Source organism: Drosophila tropicalis, unplaced genomic scaffold (assembly GCF_018151085.1).
Source record: "Drosophila tropicalis isolate 14030-0801.00 unplaced genomic scaffold, ASM1815108v1 contig_573, whole genome shotgun sequence".
Taxonomy (NCBI): Eukaryota; Metazoa; Arthropoda; class Insecta; order Diptera; family Drosophilidae; genus Drosophila; species Drosophila tropicalis.
Genome location: NW_027173049.1, coordinates 1,807,818 through 1,827,671, shown reverse-complemented (window position 1 = coordinate 1,827,671; position 19,854 = coordinate 1,807,818). Strand labels below are relative to the sequence as shown.

General features: G+C 41.4%; 3 protein-coding genes across 5 annotated transcripts in view; 2 read left to right on the top strand and 1 right to left on the bottom strand.

Annotated features, from left to right (window-relative positions):
- Positions 1 to 3,724, top strand: part of sbb (scribbler) — an 89,385-nt gene extending 85,661 nt beyond the window's left edge. For all 3 annotated transcript variants that reach the window (XM_068288098.1, XM_068288097.1, XM_068288099.1), the window contains 4 exons: positions 55 to 274; positions 336 to 592; positions 822 to 2,146; positions 2,220 to 3,724. In XM_068288098.1, coding sequence (XP_068144199.1) covers positions 55 to 274; positions 336 to 592; positions 822 to 2,146; positions 2,220 to 2,293 — 1,876 coding nt within the window. In that variant the 3' untranslated portion in view covers positions 2,294 to 3,724. The remainder of the gene's footprint in view (positions 1 to 54; positions 275 to 335; positions 593 to 821; positions 2,147 to 2,219) is intronic.
- A 964-nt stretch (positions 3,725 to 4,688) lies between these two features.
- pen-2 (presenilin enhancer) lies at positions 4,689 to 5,435 on the bottom strand. The gene is given in 4 exon segments (XM_068288102.1): positions 4,689 to 4,933; positions 5,001 to 5,025; positions 5,027 to 5,106; positions 5,181 to 5,435. Coding segments are annotated over 4 exon segments (306 nt in total). The 5' UTR covers positions 5,242 to 5,435; the 3' UTR covers positions 4,689 to 4,793.
- Positions 5,436 to 5,901: 466 nt separating this feature from the next.
- Ote (Otefin) lies at positions 5,902 to 7,532 on the top strand. Its single transcript, XM_068287710.1, has one exon. The coding sequence runs from the start codon at positions 5,996 to 5,998 to the stop codon at positions 7,259 to 7,261; it is 1,266 nt and encodes a 421-aa protein (XP_068143811.1). The 5' UTR covers positions 5,902 to 5,995; the 3' UTR covers positions 7,262 to 7,532.
- The last annotated feature ends 12,322 nt before the right edge of the window (positions 7,533 to 19,854 follow it).

Genomic DNA, 19,854 nt, shown 5'->3' with positions numbered 1-19,854 from the left:
AGTGGAATCTTTAAAAATAATTACTTAAACTAACCTCTTTCGGATTATTTTCAGTTTTATTTCGTCTAGCTATCCGTACAATGTAGATCCCAATTTCGGTCCCGTTTCCATAGTTGCTTCCGAAGAGGCGGCCAAATTGGGTAGTCATCCGGGAATGCCACCTAGCTCACAAGCGCAACAACAACAACTAGCTGGAGTTAGTATCAAGGAAGAGCGTCTAAAGGAGAGTCCCAGTCCGCATGAGAATCCCAAACACATGCCGCCGCAGCAGCAAGTAAGTGTCCGCATTATATCTCCTCTCAGTTCCTATTGTTTATAGAATTATGTACTTTTAGCTTTTGGCCAATAAACTTATTAAGCAAGAACCGATGGTTAAACAGGAGATTAAGCAAGAGCACAACTCGAATCCTGGCCAGCAGCATCAGCCGCCGTCTGTGCAATCTCAGCAACAGCAGCCACAGGGGCCGCCACCTCAACCCCAACAACCTCATGCTCTGCATCCGAAAGATTTACAGGCATTGGGAGCTTATCCCAGCATTTATCAGAGGCATCCAATGAGTCTGGCGGCGGCACGCGAGGAGGAGCTAAGAAGGTAAGTCTGTCGGACGACAGAACCTGAAACTATATCGCGATATTTCTATCTTTAGTGGTCATTTTTAACACAAAACGAGTCACTAACAGAATTTCCTAAATGAGATGGGATATCCTTAACATCCTACTTACTTTGTTTTAAGTAAGACGGTTAAGGACATTTATTTTTTCTTTTTAATAATTTTAATTGATACTTATAATTTTCGTTTTGATTTCGTTTTGTGTTCTAGATACTACATGTTTTCGGATCAGCATCGTCGTCAAAATCAGGCAGCAGCTGCTGCTGCTAGTGCGGCAAGTGGGCCTGGTGGCGGATTGCAGCCACATCCGGGCATGTTGCACAAGGACGACCAGCAGTCGCAGCAGCAACAGGCCCAGCAACAGGCTCAGCAGCAAGCACAGCAGCAGCAACAACTTTCCATTGCCCAGCAGCAGCAGCAAGTACTGCAGCAACATCACCAGCATCTTCAGCAACAACATCAGCAACAGCAACAACAACAGCAGCAGCAACAGCAGCAACAACAACAACAGCAGCAACAACAACAGCAGCAGCAACAGAAGCTAAAGCAGTCACAACAGCAGCAGAATCAGTCGGGTCCAGGAAGTAATAAGGCCACCAATTTGACGAAGGATTCGCCCAAGCAAAAGCAAAACTCCAACGAAGAGGAGCAACAGCTAAAGGTGAAACAGGAGGGACAGAAACCCACTATGGAAACGCAGGGACCGCCTCCACCACCCACGTCCCAATACTTTTTGCATCCCTCGTATATTTCGCCCGCCCCATTCGGTTTTGATCCAAACCATCCTATGTATCGGAATGTTTTAATGTCGGCCGCAGGACCGTACAACGCTCCGCCCTACCATCTGCCTATTCCACGGTATCATGCCCCCGAAGATCTGTCCCGAAATACGGGCACCAAGGCGCTGGATGCACTGCATCATGCGGCCAGCCAATACTATACCACGCACAAAATCCACGAGCTTAGTGAGCGAGCTCTCAAGTCGCCCACCAGCGGCAGCGGCCCCGTCAAGGTGAGCGTCAGCAGTCCCAGCTTAGGACCACCACAGCCAGGAGGCGGTGGACCAGGCAGCGGGCCAACTAATAGTGGCCCCGGGTCCGGTCCAAACGTACTCATTGGCGGCGGTAATGGACCAAATCAGAGCGGTTCAAATCCTGGGTCTGCAGGCGGAGGACCGCTGAATCTACAGCCACCGCCAGGAGGATTGGGCTCGGGTGGCGCCAGTAACAAACCCGATCTGGCCGGCCAGAAGCCCCATGGTGTGACGACAGTACCAGCGCTGGACGCGCACAAGCAACCATTATCAAGTAGTGGTGGGCCAGGCGCACCAGGCGGCGGGCCATCCGGCAATGGATCGGGCGTGCCCGGAGGAGTTGGCGGTGTCGGCGGCGTGGGCGCTGGCAATGGAGCGGCTGGCGGGGTTCAAGGTGCCGGTGCCGCCGACTCCCGAAGTCCGCCGCCTCAGCGACATGTGCACACACATCACCATACCCACGTGGGACTCGGTTATCCCATGTATCCGGCACCCTATGGAGGTAATTAGTGCTTGCTACCAACTGATGCAACTGGCTAACCCAACCCACTTGTTTGTTTCCGTTTCCATTGCAGCGGCCGTTTTGGCTAGCCAGCAGGCGGCTGCTGTAGCTGTGATAAATCCATTTCCGCCGGGACCGTCAAAATGAGAACCACTGAATGGCAGCAACGAGAAGAAGGCCTACAATGTGAAAAACAACTAGAAGATCTATTTTTTAATTGTTATCCACTTCCCTCCCTCTCTCTCTTGCTTTGCGTGTCTCAAGTGAATCAAAATATGGCGAAGACGACGACGATGATAATGATTATAATTATGATGAGATGATGATGTAATAAAGGAGTTAACCGAAAATGATCCGAATCGAGAATCGACTATTTATATGTATAAGTATTTTTTGTATGTTTCGTTTAACGTGTTAACTATAAACAAAAAGGAAAAAAACAAAGGAAAACAATTAGATTTTAAATTATTATTATTATTATTATTATTACAACTATTACCACATAAAAAAACACAACAAAACCTAAAATAACTATATACATACATAAAACATTATACATATAAAGATGATATATAGATTACCTATATTTATACATACCTATAATATATCATACGAGAGAGGCGTGAATCGAACATGAACAAACAAACAAACAAACAAAAACAAAACTCGATTTCTTTGTAAATGGCAAAATATGAATAATCTGAATATTGGTTAATGATTTATTAACAGATTAAATGATAAACTATATATAAATATATATATATACTTACACTTACAAGTAGATATTACTTAGCATTTAGAGTGCGTTGTCGTAAATGTGTGCGTGTATTTGTATTCATTAGTATCCTGATCTGTGTTGCGAATGGAGCTGCGCGAAGATTTGCATCTAAAAGACAAATGGGCGCGCTGCCCATTCATCATTCTAATAAACACTTATATATATATAGACATATATAAATCTCTAAACATACATATATATATACATATGTGTATATATATGCAAACATTTATATATATATATACATATATACCTATACATATTTGTAACTATGTGTGTACTATTCGTATTTGGTAGTTTTTCAACAATAAGTTGTAAGTTCTTAATGGATTCTTAAATTTAAACACACAAACAATACAAGCAAAAGCAAAAACAACAACAACAACAAACAAACAAATGTTTCTAAGCATCATATTGTACTCTAAATATTTATAATATATACATACATATATGAGTATGCGATATATATATATGATATGATGATATATATATTACGTGTATATGATACAATTTATCTTTGTGAATGTGGATGTGTGTAGAGTGTAGTTAACTAGCCGCTTCAAATAGACTACACGCGTGATTTACTGGCACTTAATGTTTTTCCTAGCCCTAAGAATCCCCACTCCCAATCCCAACTCGCCACTTTCCAAGTGAAGTTAAGAATCCTCCCACACCACCCAAAATTCTTTAGAATTATACACTTACGTATATATATATATATATAAACTCGTATATATATATATATATATATAAATGAAATAAAGCAAAAACAAAGTATTGACTGTAAATATAAATTGCAATTGACTCTCTTTTTGTATTGTAAATTAGTTGAAGTTCTTATTTATTAATCGATTGCTTGATTGATTGAGTGCAATGGATTGATTAATGCATATGATGTAGTTAGTAGTAGTTAAACCTGCTACTACTTGCTCCTACATAAAATTTGACAAATTTCAAATATAATCAATTACGTCTTCAATGTGTAGCAACAAACAAACAAATTTTGTATGTGTATGATGCGATCGAACAGTACGGCGGATAGCAACAATCAGTGCACGATCATATACTTATATATATATATATTAAATCACCGTAATGATCAGTTCGAAAAGGATACGCGAGGTCTTTGACTTATATAGGATTGGTACAAGCAGACTTTTTAAAAAATTAAACATGTATTGTATTTTAGAATCACACACACACATACACAGACAGACAGACACAGACGAACCCCCTCAATTTAATGGCATTCTAAAACAATGAAATTGTATCTAATCAGAACAAAGGAAATTATATGAAATCAAACAAACACATTAATAACAAATTATAACATATTATGAACGAAATACAATTAAAAACAAAGAACAACAAACAAAAGCAAAAACAAATACAAAATTAGTGGCTAAGAAATTGAGAAATCATGAAAATATAGTACACATATTTAAAGTATACATAAAAAACAAAACCAACAAATTATAAAACAAAATCAGCTTTAGATGTGAATAAAACAGAAATGTAATTACAAAAAAAAAAAAAACCCATTGCGTGTCCATATTTTATTGGTTCTTTAGGACTAGTTTTCATTATGTGGGGGATTGGCACGATCCAGAATTTCTTACTTCCGACTTATCCTTCAAAAACATCCTGTTAGCATTTCAAAATGATATATTTTGGTTGTTTTTCTATCAATAAAATAAGTTTTCCGGCTCCCCCCACTCGGATAACGGGTCCTCTACAAATAAAGATTTATGAAACAAAGAAAAGTTTTAGTCTTTCTAAATACATGTATTTAAATAGTTTCACTTTAACATCATGAGTTAGTATAAAATGTTTGAATGTCCTTAGCTTTGCCTATCGATGAGTCTTAACCTATGCACTGCCCATTGGAATGATGAAGCTGATATAGTCCGCTGTGGCTCCCCATGCTGCACGATTTGTCTGGAAGACAATAATCCAACCGATGAGTGCTATGAGCCACAGCAAAGTGCCCAGTGCGGAGTATATGACATCTGCAAATATATGTATATGATTTGCTTATTATTTAAACTATTTAGCTGCGCTTTGTAACTTTCTTACATCGTTTAATTTGGCTCTGTTCGGGGGTAAGCTGGTTTACGAAAGGCCTCCTCGAAGAACCAGCACACATTTATGGCCCAAATAAAAGGCAAAAAAGCAAAACCAGCTATAAAAAGACATAAAAAATTAAAGAAGGGATTACAATGCTCATACGTTTTTGTTTGGACATGGCTGACTTACTTCGAAAATATGTACGACAGAGTTCCAGCTTTCGTGGATTGGGTGCTTTGGAGATGTCCATTATTGTTAATCTGACGGGTTATTTACAAACTTTTTTGGCTAACAAGTTGCCACCGGCAAAAGTTGTTTTTCCCAGTTAAATTCTATATTCAATATTTGCAATAAAATAAATCATTTGTTGATAATTATTTACTTCTGCTGTTCGCGATTTTAGTGTTGACTAACTAACAACTGTGTCAGTGTTGTTAAGAAGACAATTCTTTGTCTTAGATCGTTGCCAGAATGTTTATCTGCTGGAGCATCTGAATGCTGCCAGAAAATATAACATCGAAGTTTACTACTTTCGATTATTTCGATGTTTTTATGTAAAACATAGACTTACCGTTTTTTTTTTTCAATTAATGCTAAAATTATTATTTATCATTGGTAAATAGTGAGAAAATAATACGGTCCTAGTTCAGTACTTTCCGCATTCGGTTCAAATTTCAATTCTTACATAAATGATATCAAACAGAGTCTAGCAATCTATTAAAACTTTTAATGCCTCCCAACGTTGTCTCTAAATGATAATACCACACAGAAGTTATTCTAAATCACCTCATTCAGTTGTCCAAACTTAAAAAAGGGCACATAGAAAACATCGATAGTCGTTGTTCAAAGTCGATTTTTTTTTTTTCGAAAATGTAAAACATCGATACATTGAAAAAAATCGATGTTTTCTCCATCTCTAGTTTAAAAGTGACGCCAAATTTCAATTTTCAACGAAATATTTCCAAGTGTTAATTAAAGGAATTTAAATACACAGCATTTGAATTATGGCCGACATGGACGATCTGGATATTCTGTCCAATGCCGAATTAAGAGCCAAGATGGTTTCCCAGGGCTTACCCAACATTCCTGTGACGGACAGCAGCCGAAAAGTTTTAGTCAAGCGTTTGCGCGCGTCTTTAAGTGGCGTGGCTCCTGGATCGCCATCATCAGCTGCAGCAAGTCCAAAGAAATCCTCCAACCGGCGTGACACATTGCAGCCATCGTCCAGTTCAGTTGCCCCAGTAACTGCACCCAAAGCACGCCGCACCTTGGCAGTGGCCACGCCTACTAAGGAAGCCAAAGAGACAGAACGTCCCAACCGCATGGCAGAGGAGAAACCCAAACAACCGGCTTCACTTGTTCCTATACAGACGCGCCGCAAATCCAACACCAACACGGCACCTCCTACAATAGACAACCGAGATGTGTCCAAAAAGCCAGAGACCATAGTGGAGGAATCACAACAGGAGACGCGGAATGTTCAGCACGAAAAAACTTTGGAGGTGAACTCTCTAATTGTGCTAGAGTCCGATGACGAGGAGGACGAGGAAATGCTGAGAGCAGCCGCCAAGGCTGAACAAGAGTTTCAGCGTAGCCAAAAGACTAAATTGTCGACGACAACAACCAAAACCCATGAGTACATCAGCAGTAGCCAGACTGTGGAACCACCACGTCCACGGCAATACGAACCAGTGCCAGTGCCAGTGCCGAGTCGAGTTCCAGTAGCAGCTCCTGCACCTGTTCAGAGTCGAGCTCCAGCTCTCGCTCCAGTCACTTCTCAGTCTGTTATTGGAGCCGGCGGCAGCAGCACTTATGATTATCTGAATACCCAAGGCGGTCGCTACAGCAGCTACACCAGTTCGTCAGCCCATGGCTATGGGAGTGCCAAGACTAATCCTAGCTCTGTCACAACAAGCTATCGCCATTCACCAGCTGCCCACTTGTACCCGAACCAATTGAGTGATGATAATGAGGATGAGGAGGAATCTCAGTACGAGAGCACATTCGCTAAAAATTTGGCTCGTTTGAGAGCGGAGAAACTTGGCGACCGCAGCAGCCCCTATTCCAGACGCACTGTGGCTGGAACTTCATCATCTAATGTTGGCTACGAACCTCGAGCACGTCGCTCCCTACGTCCCGAGGGCACTAGCGTATCCGTGGCCTTCTCCAACTGGATAAATAGTTTGGATCAGAAATACGGCTTGAGGTCAAAGATATTCATTTTGGTTGTCGTTCTAATTCTGATTGGCGTATATAATTTATTTTACTGAAAACATCATTTATACTTAAGTTATAAACGTTCCTGAGGAATCCCTTGAAATATTGAGAACAATTACGTATTGATATTGAAAACAATTTATAATTTATGTTGTCATCTTGCATGTAAATGATTTTTTTTTTGAGTTCTGTAAACAATTCTGTTCAGTAGAAGTTCCCTGTGCCAGATTGTTATTAGGCCCTGTTTATGATGAATTTATTGTGAATGTAAGCATTTTCGAGTATTGTTAAGATGAGTGTGAGCTAGGTTCGAATAAAAAAAAAAAAAAAAAAAAAAACAACTAACTAACCCAAAGTATTCCAAGCAGGTGTTTACCAGCCAGAGAGCCAGACAGAATCCCGAGCTAATGATAGAAAAGTATTTGGAATGCGTGTACAACACTTGTCGGCATGGCCAATGACCAAACGAGGAGGAGGAGGAGGAGGGTGCGGAGCAGGTGGAGTTGAAATGTGGTAAACTTTGTTTTTTTTTTTTTTTTTGCGAGAACAATTAATAAGAATTTTACAAGTGGAACTTAGATCCGAGGGGGGAATGCCATGGGCGGAGGGGTTAGGGGGAGTGGCTGCAGTTTAATTTTATTAACTGGAAATCGCACTTGGCCGCCTTTGTGTTTTCCTAAGGAAATTTTCACCATATTTAGTTGGAACAAGTGCCAAGTAAAACTAAACCGGATCCGGCTGTCTCACTTGCATGCCACTTGCAGCAGCAATAAGTTATGAAAATTGCAAAAAGCTGCAGCAACATCAACTCAGGGGAAATGCTCTAGCCGCCTGTCGCCGATGATGATGAATTCCGCAAATGCATGGACAAGAGCCAAGTCAGCAGCAGCAGCAGCAGCCGGCAGATTCCTTGAAAACAAAGCCAAAGCCCATACCCATACCCATACAATATATCGTGTGGCTAATAAATACGCCGCGCATTGCAAGTTGCTCTTAATGAAATTAACTTCCAGGAATTACTTACATGGAGACGACAGCAACAACAACTACAACAACAACAGCAACCCCAACCCAGACTAGAGAGCTTGTCGCTTGCCTGAACGTATTCCCATTCTCCATACCTCTTGGCCAGGTCTGAACAATTGGTTAAGCAAATGCAACAAGCCATTGGCCATGGAAATTAAATGGAAGCCTGCAAAAGCTTCACGCGATGTTATCCCCCACCAACCCGAAAGCCAACTCGATAATAGAGTCGTAGATGTGCTCTGAACTGCACCCACCGAGAACTCAAGTGTGACATTCGTTGGAATATGATTTTATGGCCTCTCATTTGCCTGCCAAAGTCCACCACACAATCCCTTTGTCCACATCACGTACACACGCATCCAGTCCAGCCATGTAAAATGTGAGTCAGCCTCCTCCCCCCCCACCCCGCCGTTCCGCCACCCGCTCTCAGCACAAAGAGCACCTCGAGGAGCAGAGAGAGTGCCAAATACTTCCTTGTTTGTGCCAATTAAAGTCGTTGTGGAATCATTTGTTAGGCAACATTTGGAATAATTCACGCGCAAATTGCTCGGACTTGCGAAAAACTATTGCAACATTCCTCAGCAAATTTTACGATAATGTATTGCCAACATTCGTTGACAAACACCATCGAACGAAACCACCGAACCAAGTCGAATCTCTGAGCCACCAACACCAGCAGCAGCAGCAGCAACAGCAACAACAACAACAACAACAACACGGCATCAAATCAAATGATATCAAATGGGTTCTTTTTGCTGTCCCGAAACCATGCGAACGAAAATGTGCATTGTGCTCCACATCGATAAATCAGTCAACTAATTGTTCAACTCGACTGGAAGGTTAGTATCTATCTATCGCCCCTCTCCCCATCCTAACGACTCACGAAATGTGAGAACCGACCAAAGCATGTATTTTGTAATAAATGAATTCCTACCTAGTACCTGGTCACTACTTTCCCCATAGACTTCGCTCGGTTCCTGAGACCACGCGGAGAAATGTCCTTTGGACCTGTAAAATAAGTATACAGAACAACTTCATCTCACACAATTTCTTCTGAAATTTATCCTTATTTAGTTCTGTTGTTTTCCAAGACCAACGATCAACCGCAAATCCCCCTCAACTAGACGGAAGATTTATTTGGCCTCCCCGATCTTAAGGGTTAACACACCTTAATATTAATTAGGCATTACCAAACTTCTATTTGAAGATCAAAGTCAAGAAGGCTAGGTCAATATTTCAGAGGTGGAAAACTAGACATATTTTGGTTAATGGAAGGATAGTTGATATAATCAACCTTTAACATTTATGAATGTCAACATTTCAAATGTTTATCAAACTTTCAAAACAAAAACGCTCTTTAAATCTTTAAGAAATGGCTTTTTGCTCCTTATTATCGATTATCAAAGTCGTTTCTCGACAATAGGCACTTCTACAAAGGGGAAATCTCAAAACTCTTTACTCCAAGTGAAAGAGTTCCTCATGGAAGTTTCCTAGACCCTGTGCTTTACCTGATGTGCCTATCGCATTCAATGTCAACGTGGCAACATACCCGAATGATTTGCCAGTAACGACTTCAAGTAGTTTTCCTATCGGGACAACTGAATATTGGAAAATCAAGGTCATTTCGTAAAAGTCTGAAGTTAGACGAGGAAATTGCCAAGAACACACATTAATCAACAATTGAAATCCCTCAAACTGATTGAGTTAAACATGTTGGAGTTCATAATGATCGAAGGTTAACTGGGAATTTATCAATGTTACCAACCGTGCCCTGATATACATATGTATATACATACCTATATACATATAAGGTATGCAACAGCGGAGATTAGCAAAAGATATATTGATGGACTGCACAACCTGCCCTAAGACTACTTCATAATCGTATACTAACTTTAACAATTACTGATTAGTGCTAATCCGCACTATTAATGGTAATTGAAATTTGACAACGAGACATAGAGCTAGGAATCTATATTGTCATTTCAATTTTTATAAAATTTAGAAAAAACTTAATCATGATTTCAGCTTTCTTCAATTAAAAACATGGATGGATCATTTTTAAAAACCACAGGAAAAAAATCACTAAAATAATTTTAATTAAATCTTATATAAATGGATAAAGATTAAATTTAAGTTACATGTAGGCTAAAAGGCGACGAGGATTAGTTTTAACGTTTTGACTTTGTCTCCTTCAAATTTCATCTTTAACACCCTTTGCAAATTGCTTTCAAGGACCAAAGTAGCAATTTTAGAATACTTAAATCTATATATGTATATAAAAATGTTGTGTGAGTACCTACAATCGCTATGCATTGAGAAACTACTGAACCGATTGAGTTCAAATTTTGACACACTTCAAGCTTGGGTTTAGTCTACTTTACTCCCGAGCGCGAAAAAATGGGTTTTTAACGGCTTTCCGTGTATCGACCGCAGCTGGCGTTGCACTCCTAAAAACTCCCGAATTTGGGTCGTCGTACTCGCAGCGCAGAATAAATCAGAAGGAATGTTTCGAATAGGACTGAAGAAGAGCGGGAATTGGTACGGAAACGGCTACTCTAAGGCAAAGGCAGAGGATTCTTATGGAACCAGCCGAAAGGCGTGCAGTCGCGGTCTGCAGCAACACAATTGCTCAGCTCGCAAACAAGTGAATTGCATGGGGGAAGGGTAACTGAATCCCGCGAACCGATAAGACTAGTTCGACATGAGCAATATACCATCGTATTGCATTTCGATATGACCCAGCTGCTAATTATGGCTCCAGTTCATCTGAATCGATGCAAACTCTTCCTTGACCGTTGGAGCTACAGAGTTGAAATCTCGCATATAGGGTAGGAACAATCGGTGGAAACATTGACTTTGATCAATATCGTCGTTATTTCCTATGCTAAGATTGTAGGCCATTCTTTGATGATAAAAAGTTTTTCCACATTGGTTGAGTTAGCCCCTGCCTTTTGGTTTTTAATTAAACTTGGCATTTCAATATCTTATTTCAAAATATCTAACTGGAAAACGAAATTAGCGAAATTGGGTATATATTACATATGAATTAGTTCTGATGAATTGAAAATAGTCATAGTTATAGAAAAGTAGGCACGATGACTTACCTCATTTGTCTTATTGTCGAAATATTTCCCAAAACTAAAATTGCAGTTTAAAAGTGAATTCTTTGGATAACTTTTGGTGCTTTAAAGCTTGTTCCAACCAACTTATGTCTAACTTGTGTGTCTGGGTTCTAAATGGGAATAGAAGTTTCTATAAATAAAATGAATTGTTGGACAGCGTTCTGGAGATTTTCCATATGCCAACTAGAGGCGAATGAATTCATATTTCGAAGCTGTTAATGCCATGAATAATGACAGTGTGTCTATAAAGAGACATTTGGACAGTTTTTGGCTGCCCACTTATTGTCGGAGCGTCAGAGTTGTATGTAGGCATTCATTCATTGGCTTAAACACACAACCCGAAGATGTTTTTGTTTGAGATGGCCTAAAACACTGGGCCGATGTCTGCTGCCACAACTACTCGTTGTCAACTTGTGGACCAAAGCGACCAATCAGTGTCAGATGGAAGTGTCTCTTTTAGTGGCCTAAGTGATGAGCTAATCAACCTGACCCACTCGGCCTCTGGTTTGGCTGTGGTTTTGCTTTTCAGTTGCTTTTGGTGTGTCTATTTTAATAACATTATTTATGTTCTTGTATTTCGATTTTTGTTTTGTTTTGTTTTGTTTAACAGGAATTGAAAATGAAGCGAAACAAAGATGGTATAAAGAGGGGGAGAGAGAGAGAGAGAGACCCCTTTTTAGTGTGTGTGTGTGTGTGTTTGTGGATAAATTTGTTTGTGTGTTTTAGGTGTCAATCGCATTAGACGGAAATCAGTTTTTGTTTTTATTGTACAAATTTATCGCATTCGTGTCTCTGGCGATAATGTGCTTGTTTATGTGTCTTTTGGGCGTCTTTGATTTTTATGTTAAATTAAACATTTTAAGCGAGGCTTTTAAATTGGCCAGAGCCAGAGCGATTGAGGCCGAGACTGGGGCTAAGGCTGAGGCGACTATGTGTGGTCTGTGGCCTGTGATCGGATGAGGTATCAAATAAATTATAAACCCATTTCAAATTAAATTCAATAGTCGGCCTGGGAGGGGGGAAGGGGCGTTCGAACCAGGTCTTTTGTTTGGCTTGTTGTTTGGTTGTTTCTTTTTGGGGTGATTTCTTTCTTTTGGTTTATTAGCTGCATGCAATCAAATGAACTTCAAACTGGTATCCAATTGAGTCCATAACAATAAAACAGAAAATCAGCCACACACTCGTGACATTTCTGCAACCAAATATGGAATTTATAATTAATTAACCAACCCCAACCATTCCCATTTCCATTGCCACTGCCTTGGCCATTGCAATTAGGAGTTGCTGGAACAGCTGGGAATCGGTGGCGGGTCGGAACAAGAAATTACGGCCAGATGCAAATGAAAATCAAGTCATGCCTATAATCGGATTTGTTGCTCCTCGTATATTAACTTGTCACAATTTCTATGTGTTGAGCATAAAAACAATTTGTGCTTAATCCAAATGGAGGGGACGGATGAGTATCTGCTCTTTCTCCGTGTCGTGTCGCTATCAATTATGGCATTTTGTTGCTGTTTTGTCACCTTCTGCCACTGCGAATGATGATGCGGATGGGGATCTTCTTCTGCTGGACTGCTTGCTATCGAATTTCCCCCTTTTTTCTTCTTTTTTTTTTTTTTTTGCAACCGCATGTGACTTGAGCGATCATCTCGATCGCATCTGTTTGGGCTTCAATCAATCAATCAAATCAAATCAATTGTCAGGCACAGCTCAAATTGTCAATTGCGGTTAGGCCACTTATACGGTAATTTATATTAAATAATTTATGGTTAGATTAATAATAATAAAATTGAAAGCGAAATTGCAGCTACTTTAGAGCCGGGCTAAAGTAATTTATGATTTGAGCCAATTCAATCGATTGCAACCACTGTGCAGCTGCGCTTTTGGGCCAAATATCTATTCATCTACACGATGGGGAGCACCCACGAGTTTTGTGATGGGGGAGGGGGAGGTAGGCAGCTGCTCATGTGTGTGTGTGTGTGTGACTTTTAGGTGGGGCCGCAAATTAGGCGCGAAAATATGCAGCAAAGCCTGGCAAACTGCTAAAATCGAATAAAAAGCAAAACCAAAACACAAAAAACACCAACAAAACCGTAAAAGTTGCCGCTGGTCAGTTAATGTGTTAAAATTTGGTACACCGATTGCATCTATGGCTATACAAATTGCTCGGCCAGCAACAGCATCAGACACTTGAGCAACATGGCAGTAGCAACAACAACAACTGCAGCAACAACTTTGACTCTCCAAAGGCTGAGGAGTCCTCGTCGTTTTGTCAACACCGAGCATGCTTAGCCGCGTTTTTCCCAGGGGACACTTTACGCGGCTGCTTAACGTCTAAATCTGTCGTCAAGGCGCGCTCAAAAGGCTAAAATGTTTGCGTTTGGCCAGAAACGACAGCAGCGCCAGCAACAGTCAGACAGATGGACAGACGGACAGACCTACACGACTGAGCCGAGTCGGTCGCTCAACTAACTTGGTGGACAACCAAAAAGCACCAGGGAAACGAAGAGCCAACAATTTGTATGCATTTTTATGTTTATACCCTGAAACAGAGGAAGAGGGCTCAAAAGCCCTGATTGATTTTTCATTTGACTTTGCGGATTATCAAATGACTAAGGGACAACCAGGACCTCGGAGGTGGAAAGGAAATTACAAACTTTTATTAGACAGATTTGGCTTCTTTCGAAAATAATTTCCATTCAGGACGAAATACGATGATATGATAGAAAAGGTGACGAATTGTGGAGCTCATCCAAGAATCTCTAGTGGTTCTTTTGCCAGATTCTAATCTAAGAAGTATAAAATTGTTGTTTAATTCAACTAATTTATTGTTAGTTTTTTGGTTGCTTTTGTTTTAAAGAGCATTTCCACTTTGGATAGTCGACAATGTCTTTTAGTCGTTTCTTCTTTCTCTTGAGATTTCCTTTTACCTCTGTTTGGGGCCATGTTGGTCGCCTGTCTTTTGGCCGAAGTGCGTTGAACGAGTTAAAGTCAAAGTTGTAGCAAAATTTATGAACCGCAGCCCGATCCGAGCATGGCAAATACTCGTAACAAGCGGTCCAAGACCAGGTCGGACCATTGCGGATGGAGACGTGTCGCATGTAAACATTCTTTCGCTACATAGGAGACATGCACATAGAGAGAGAGAGAGAGAGAGAGAGAGACAGAGGCAGAGAAGAGGAAGAGGAATTTATATGATCAGCATAAATGAAGCATGCGCCATCACCTGGGTGGGTGCCCTGTCTTTAGTTGATGTTGTCCACAATTTAAGCAATTTGCAAATTGAGAAATTGCAAATAATTTACAATTTATCTCAAGTAAGTGTAAAGTGTTTTAACCTACATCCATAGGGAGGGGGAGGGTGAGAGGAAATAGAAATGGCTATGAAAATTGAAATTGAAATTCGATGCTTATTTGTGACAAGCAAGCTCAGTGAGCTGGTTTTGCATTTCAGTGGCTTTCCCATTGCTTTCATAGCTTTCACCCCGAAGGTAACTAAGTCATCTGAATAGTCACTTACTTGGCAAATGCGCGGACAAAACGCATTTCAAATCATCATGTTTATGTCATTCCGCGTGTGGTTTTGGAGAAAGGCTCAAATGAGACAGCGACGAGTTAATTAAGTTAACTGTGAAAATGAAGGCCGCAAGCCTTTTGGACAGAAGGCGAAGCCTCTTAAAGGTTGACAGTACTGAGCTGTAATTGTGCCAACTTGTGTGACAGTCGGCCCCAAACAAATTGCTGTCCATTTAATGGAGACCACAAACGAAACCCAAACCCAAACCCAAACGAAACAAGATGAAGACAATGCTCCGCTGTTGAGACTTCTTTCTTGACAAATTCCTTGAAGTTGTTACCATATAAATTTCTGAATTTTTGGTTTGTTTTTTTGGTTTTTTACTTTTTCTGAGTCATTCTTGGCGTTTTCTTATTGACCGACAGGTAGAGGCCAGAGGACCCTCAAAAATGCTCTCTCTCTCTCTCTCTGCCCGTTTAGCCCTTGGTCAACTGGTTTTGAATGGATGGAGCTGCATCTGGAGCTGGAGTGGACTCTCAAACTGGTAATTAGGCACATTACATGTGTTCCTTCTGACATTTTTCGGTGGCCTCTCACACTCGCGTTTTTTTGTTTGTATGCAAATGAGTTTTTTTTTTTTTTTTTTTTTTGGTTTATTAAGACAAATGACAGTCACGCCCTAGTCTAAGCGCTTAAACAAACGCAAACTGTGGCCCGAAATGACCATAATTATGGATTGAATTGAATTTATTATAAAAGTGCACAAACTCGTAACTTCATCTTGAACTTGAGCTTAGAATAAATTATGAATAATCCACGATAATAACAGACAATTAATTTTTAACGCTGATTTGTGCGAGTTTCATGAGGCAAAACGAACGGAATGGAGAACCTGAATTTCAATTTAGCCATGCAACTGCCTCTTAATGTATGTATGTGCCAATCTTAGGTGAGGACAGGAGCAAGGGATGGGAGGGGGGCAGCGCCAACACATCGTATGTCATGGTGAAGAGAGAGGGAGATTGCGTACCATCTCTCCCCCTTTTAGTGAGTGAAGATGGAGAAGCGACGAAATGAGAGACAACGCAACATATGCAAAATAAAGGATTTGGAATTTGAGTTGAAGTTGCCGAAAGACACAGAAAAAGAGAAAGATAGAGAGTGAGAGAGACAGAGAGAGAGAGAAAGAGCGATAGACTTGAAGTGAGGCAGTGGAACTCGAACATGGACTGGTCTTATCGCATTTATTTATGCATATGCACTGGACTTGGTCAAAGTAGAAAATCACAGCAGAGTCCACCGAAAAAAAAAAAAAAATAAATAAATATCTGCACTGTATAAAACAAAAGACTTAAGACACAAACTTGTTTCAAGGCAGGATGTAGGGCCCCGAAAAGTAGCACACACTCATACACACACACACACACACACACACACGCTCGGGCCGACAGTAGGAGGGTGGTGTGGAGGGCACACAACGATGGCGATGCATCACCAATGCCAAGCCACGCTTATCAGTAACCTACACTTAAGTTAATGCATGCCCGGCAGGAGTAACCAAGAGCAACACAGAGAGAGAAAGAGGGAGAGAGAGAGAGACAGAGAACCATTCAATTCAAAGCCAATATACAAGCTGCCTCCCTGCTCTCGCTTTTCTTGTTGTTGTTGTTGTTGTTGTTATCAATGTGGGCTTTTAGCAAACGCCGACGCAGGCAATGTCAAAAGGCAGGCCACAGAAATAAAATCGAAAATGAATGCAACTGCAGCGATAAGCCGCAGCGAAATGACACAGACAAAGACACAGAGCGACAACGACATTCAGAAATGCCATAGCCAAAGGGAACGAGGGCAACAAGAGAAGGTGGTCATAAGTCTTGTGATTTGTGACTCCAGAGTTTTTTGGTGAAAAACCAAAGAGCTTTGGCTTTTGCTTTGGCCATACTTTTAGCCTAAAGATATTCGGGCTCGTCCCAAAATTGAATGCAAATCGTCGTGGCAATAAAACTATTAAGCCATTAGTACGCCAAACACGAGTACAACGCCAGAAAACAAACACGTGCAGTGCAGTACTAGCAACACCAACACATGCAACGGCAACAGTAATAAAAGTTGCCAGAGGACGAAGAGCAACAGCAACAAGCAACAGGCAACAAGCAATTAATGCAAATGCACAGAGCCCGGCAGCCAAGTCGAGCAAAAGGCAAAAGCCAAACACACACACAAACAAATCTCCAAGATCAAGACAGCTCAGACATATACGTTCGAGTTTCGAGACCCGGCATCTGGCTGAGTCTTTGCTGCAGCAGCAGCATCCTGACAATACATGGCGAGGTGCAAACTAATTGAAATCATTACACTAGTAAAAATGTTAATTCAATTAAAATGCGCGCAACAGCCACATCATCACACTAACAACAGCAACAACCACAACAGCAGCAGCAACAGCATCAACCAATGGAAACGGCAGCAACATCTTGTGTGTTGTTGCTTGTGTGACCCACAAGCTGTTGCTCCTGCATTCTGGATTTGGACTCGGACTAAGAGAGATATCATCGCAACAAACACAGCTCCTCCTCCTATTTGGCTAGAAAACATTGGCAACATGTTGTTAGGTCAGCAGCAGCAACATCAACACCGGCAACACTAGCAACAGCTCCAACACGAGCAACTCTAAGCCCAGGCAACTGTCCATGTGTTCATATGGCATGCAAATTGGAGTAGGGGTATTTTGTTTTCAGTGTTTCGATTTGAAGCGTTAGTTAAATGGTTCATTGAGAAGGCAATAAAAAAGGAAAACTCAAGTAGATCAACGACGAATTTAGAATGGCAAGGGTGACGGTGGTCTGGACTGGAGGAATCGGGCAATCGGCAAACGGAGTCGCATTTCCGGTTCGACAAGTAGCTCCATAACAAATGGTCAAGTTGGAAAATGTTGCCAAGTTGTTTATACTGCCAATAAAAGGCAATAAGTTAATTTCACACAATCACACACACACACACATGTGTGGATAGAGACAGATAGAGAGAGAGAGAGAGAGAGAGAGAGATAGACTGTGTGTCTGCTTTCTAAGAGCATTTTTATGGTGGAAGTTTTGTGCTATGTGTGTTTGCCATAAATGAAATCGAGTCCATAAGCAGCAGCAGCAGCAACGGCAACGGCAACGGCAACGGCAATAGCAACAGCAAGAGCGACTGTTGCTCTCCCATCATACCGGGTGAGGTGTGAAAATGCTTGCCCCTATTTGGTTAAAGCCTAACACATTCGATATTATATTAGTATTATTAATCCATTTGCATTTTTATGGATCATCGATGAGCATGGTCGAACACAACGGAAGCCAACAGAGATAAGCCTCCAAACATCAGTGCGTCCGAGCTGAAGGAAGCTTTCTGTCTCTCTGTCAGTCTCCCTGTCCCTCGGACAGGGGAAGGGGCCTGTCGATTCTATGCGAATGGGAACCCAACCTGGGGTACATATTCATCACGAATCACATCGTAAATGGAGCCATTAACGATAAACAAATTCTACCAAGATGGTAAGTAGGTATACACATAAAAAGATGGGCACGTCCCCAGCAATAAAATGACATATAAAAAAACACTTAAAATATTTTCACTGAGCGATTTTAATGGCCTTTTTGGTGGTGGTCCGTCTGAAATTTAACCTCGAGTTGGACTTGCGCTTGCTTATTCTTCAATGGGGTAGCACAACACAGGCAACTGGAGGGGATTATGTAGTAGAATGGTGGGAAGAAGGCAACAGTCTTAATGCAAATGACCCAAACTGAGCACAAAACTACTGGTGTCGATATAACAATAAAACGCCCCATGAAACGCCCCAGACTCTTAAGGTGGTGGTGCTGCTGCTGCTGTTGGTGGTGGTGGTAGTGGTTTGTTCCTGCGGCCTGTCCAGCGGTCGGCGACGAAGGAACGGCAGTCGGATTAAATAAATGCCAGACTTGGCGAATCAACAAAACAAAACAAAACTGCCAAAAAGCAACCGAAAAAAAGAACAAACCAAACTCAAAACCACAAAAAAATAACACAAAAAACAAAACGCACGAAGAGGAAACTGATCTGACAGATCTGATTGTAAGCATGCAACAAAAATGTGCACCGCTGGGCCATCAAAGACATGCTCTACCTCTGCCGCCACCGCCCTCCCTTCTCCACCTCGCCGTCCTGCTCGGCCATCTACAATTCCATCTCCTCCTGTTCTCCCGCTCCTGCTCCTGCTTCTGTCCACATGGAACATCTTCGTTGTGGGCTTGCGCCGAGCTTAAGCTTGTGCAATTTAGTGATCAATCATAGCGGGACGCAAGAACTGAGCAAACGAAACGCGCAGAATTCAATTTTAGTGCGAATGGCAGTTTGTTCATCTCGTTGTTGCCGATGATGCTGCTGCTGCTGCTGCCGCCATACAGCAGCGAATTTCAGGCGTTTGCGAGGCGGCTTCCACATGAGACTTGAGAAGGTGGAAGCCATAAATCTTGGCAACATGAGAAATGACTTTACCATTTGCCATGATGAGCAACAGTCGCCGAGGAAATGTAGAAAACGCACCTCTACACACAGAAATATGCAAACATATCCATATGGAGATTTGTATGTGCCCGCATCTTTGATTGTATATCACTAATTTGTGGGATTTGCGTAAATTGTGAAAATTTCTTTGGGGATTTCAGTCAATCAGCATTCAAGGAGCTGAGGAGAATATGACACCGTCACTTGACTGGAGCCGGCTGAGAGGAATGGCGGGAAGGGGGCGGGACACTATAGTACCCATTGATGCATGGAGTGGCGAGAATGCATCACCAAGCTGTCGTAAAGATTTCCATGTTACTTCTTATACAACAATTAAACTTGGCCATCTATTCTAACATTCATTTTGGAAATATCTGACACCATTTACCTAAAGAGTAACTCTGATCCAATATGAAATAACCGATCGTAACATGCAATATCGAAACGATGCTGA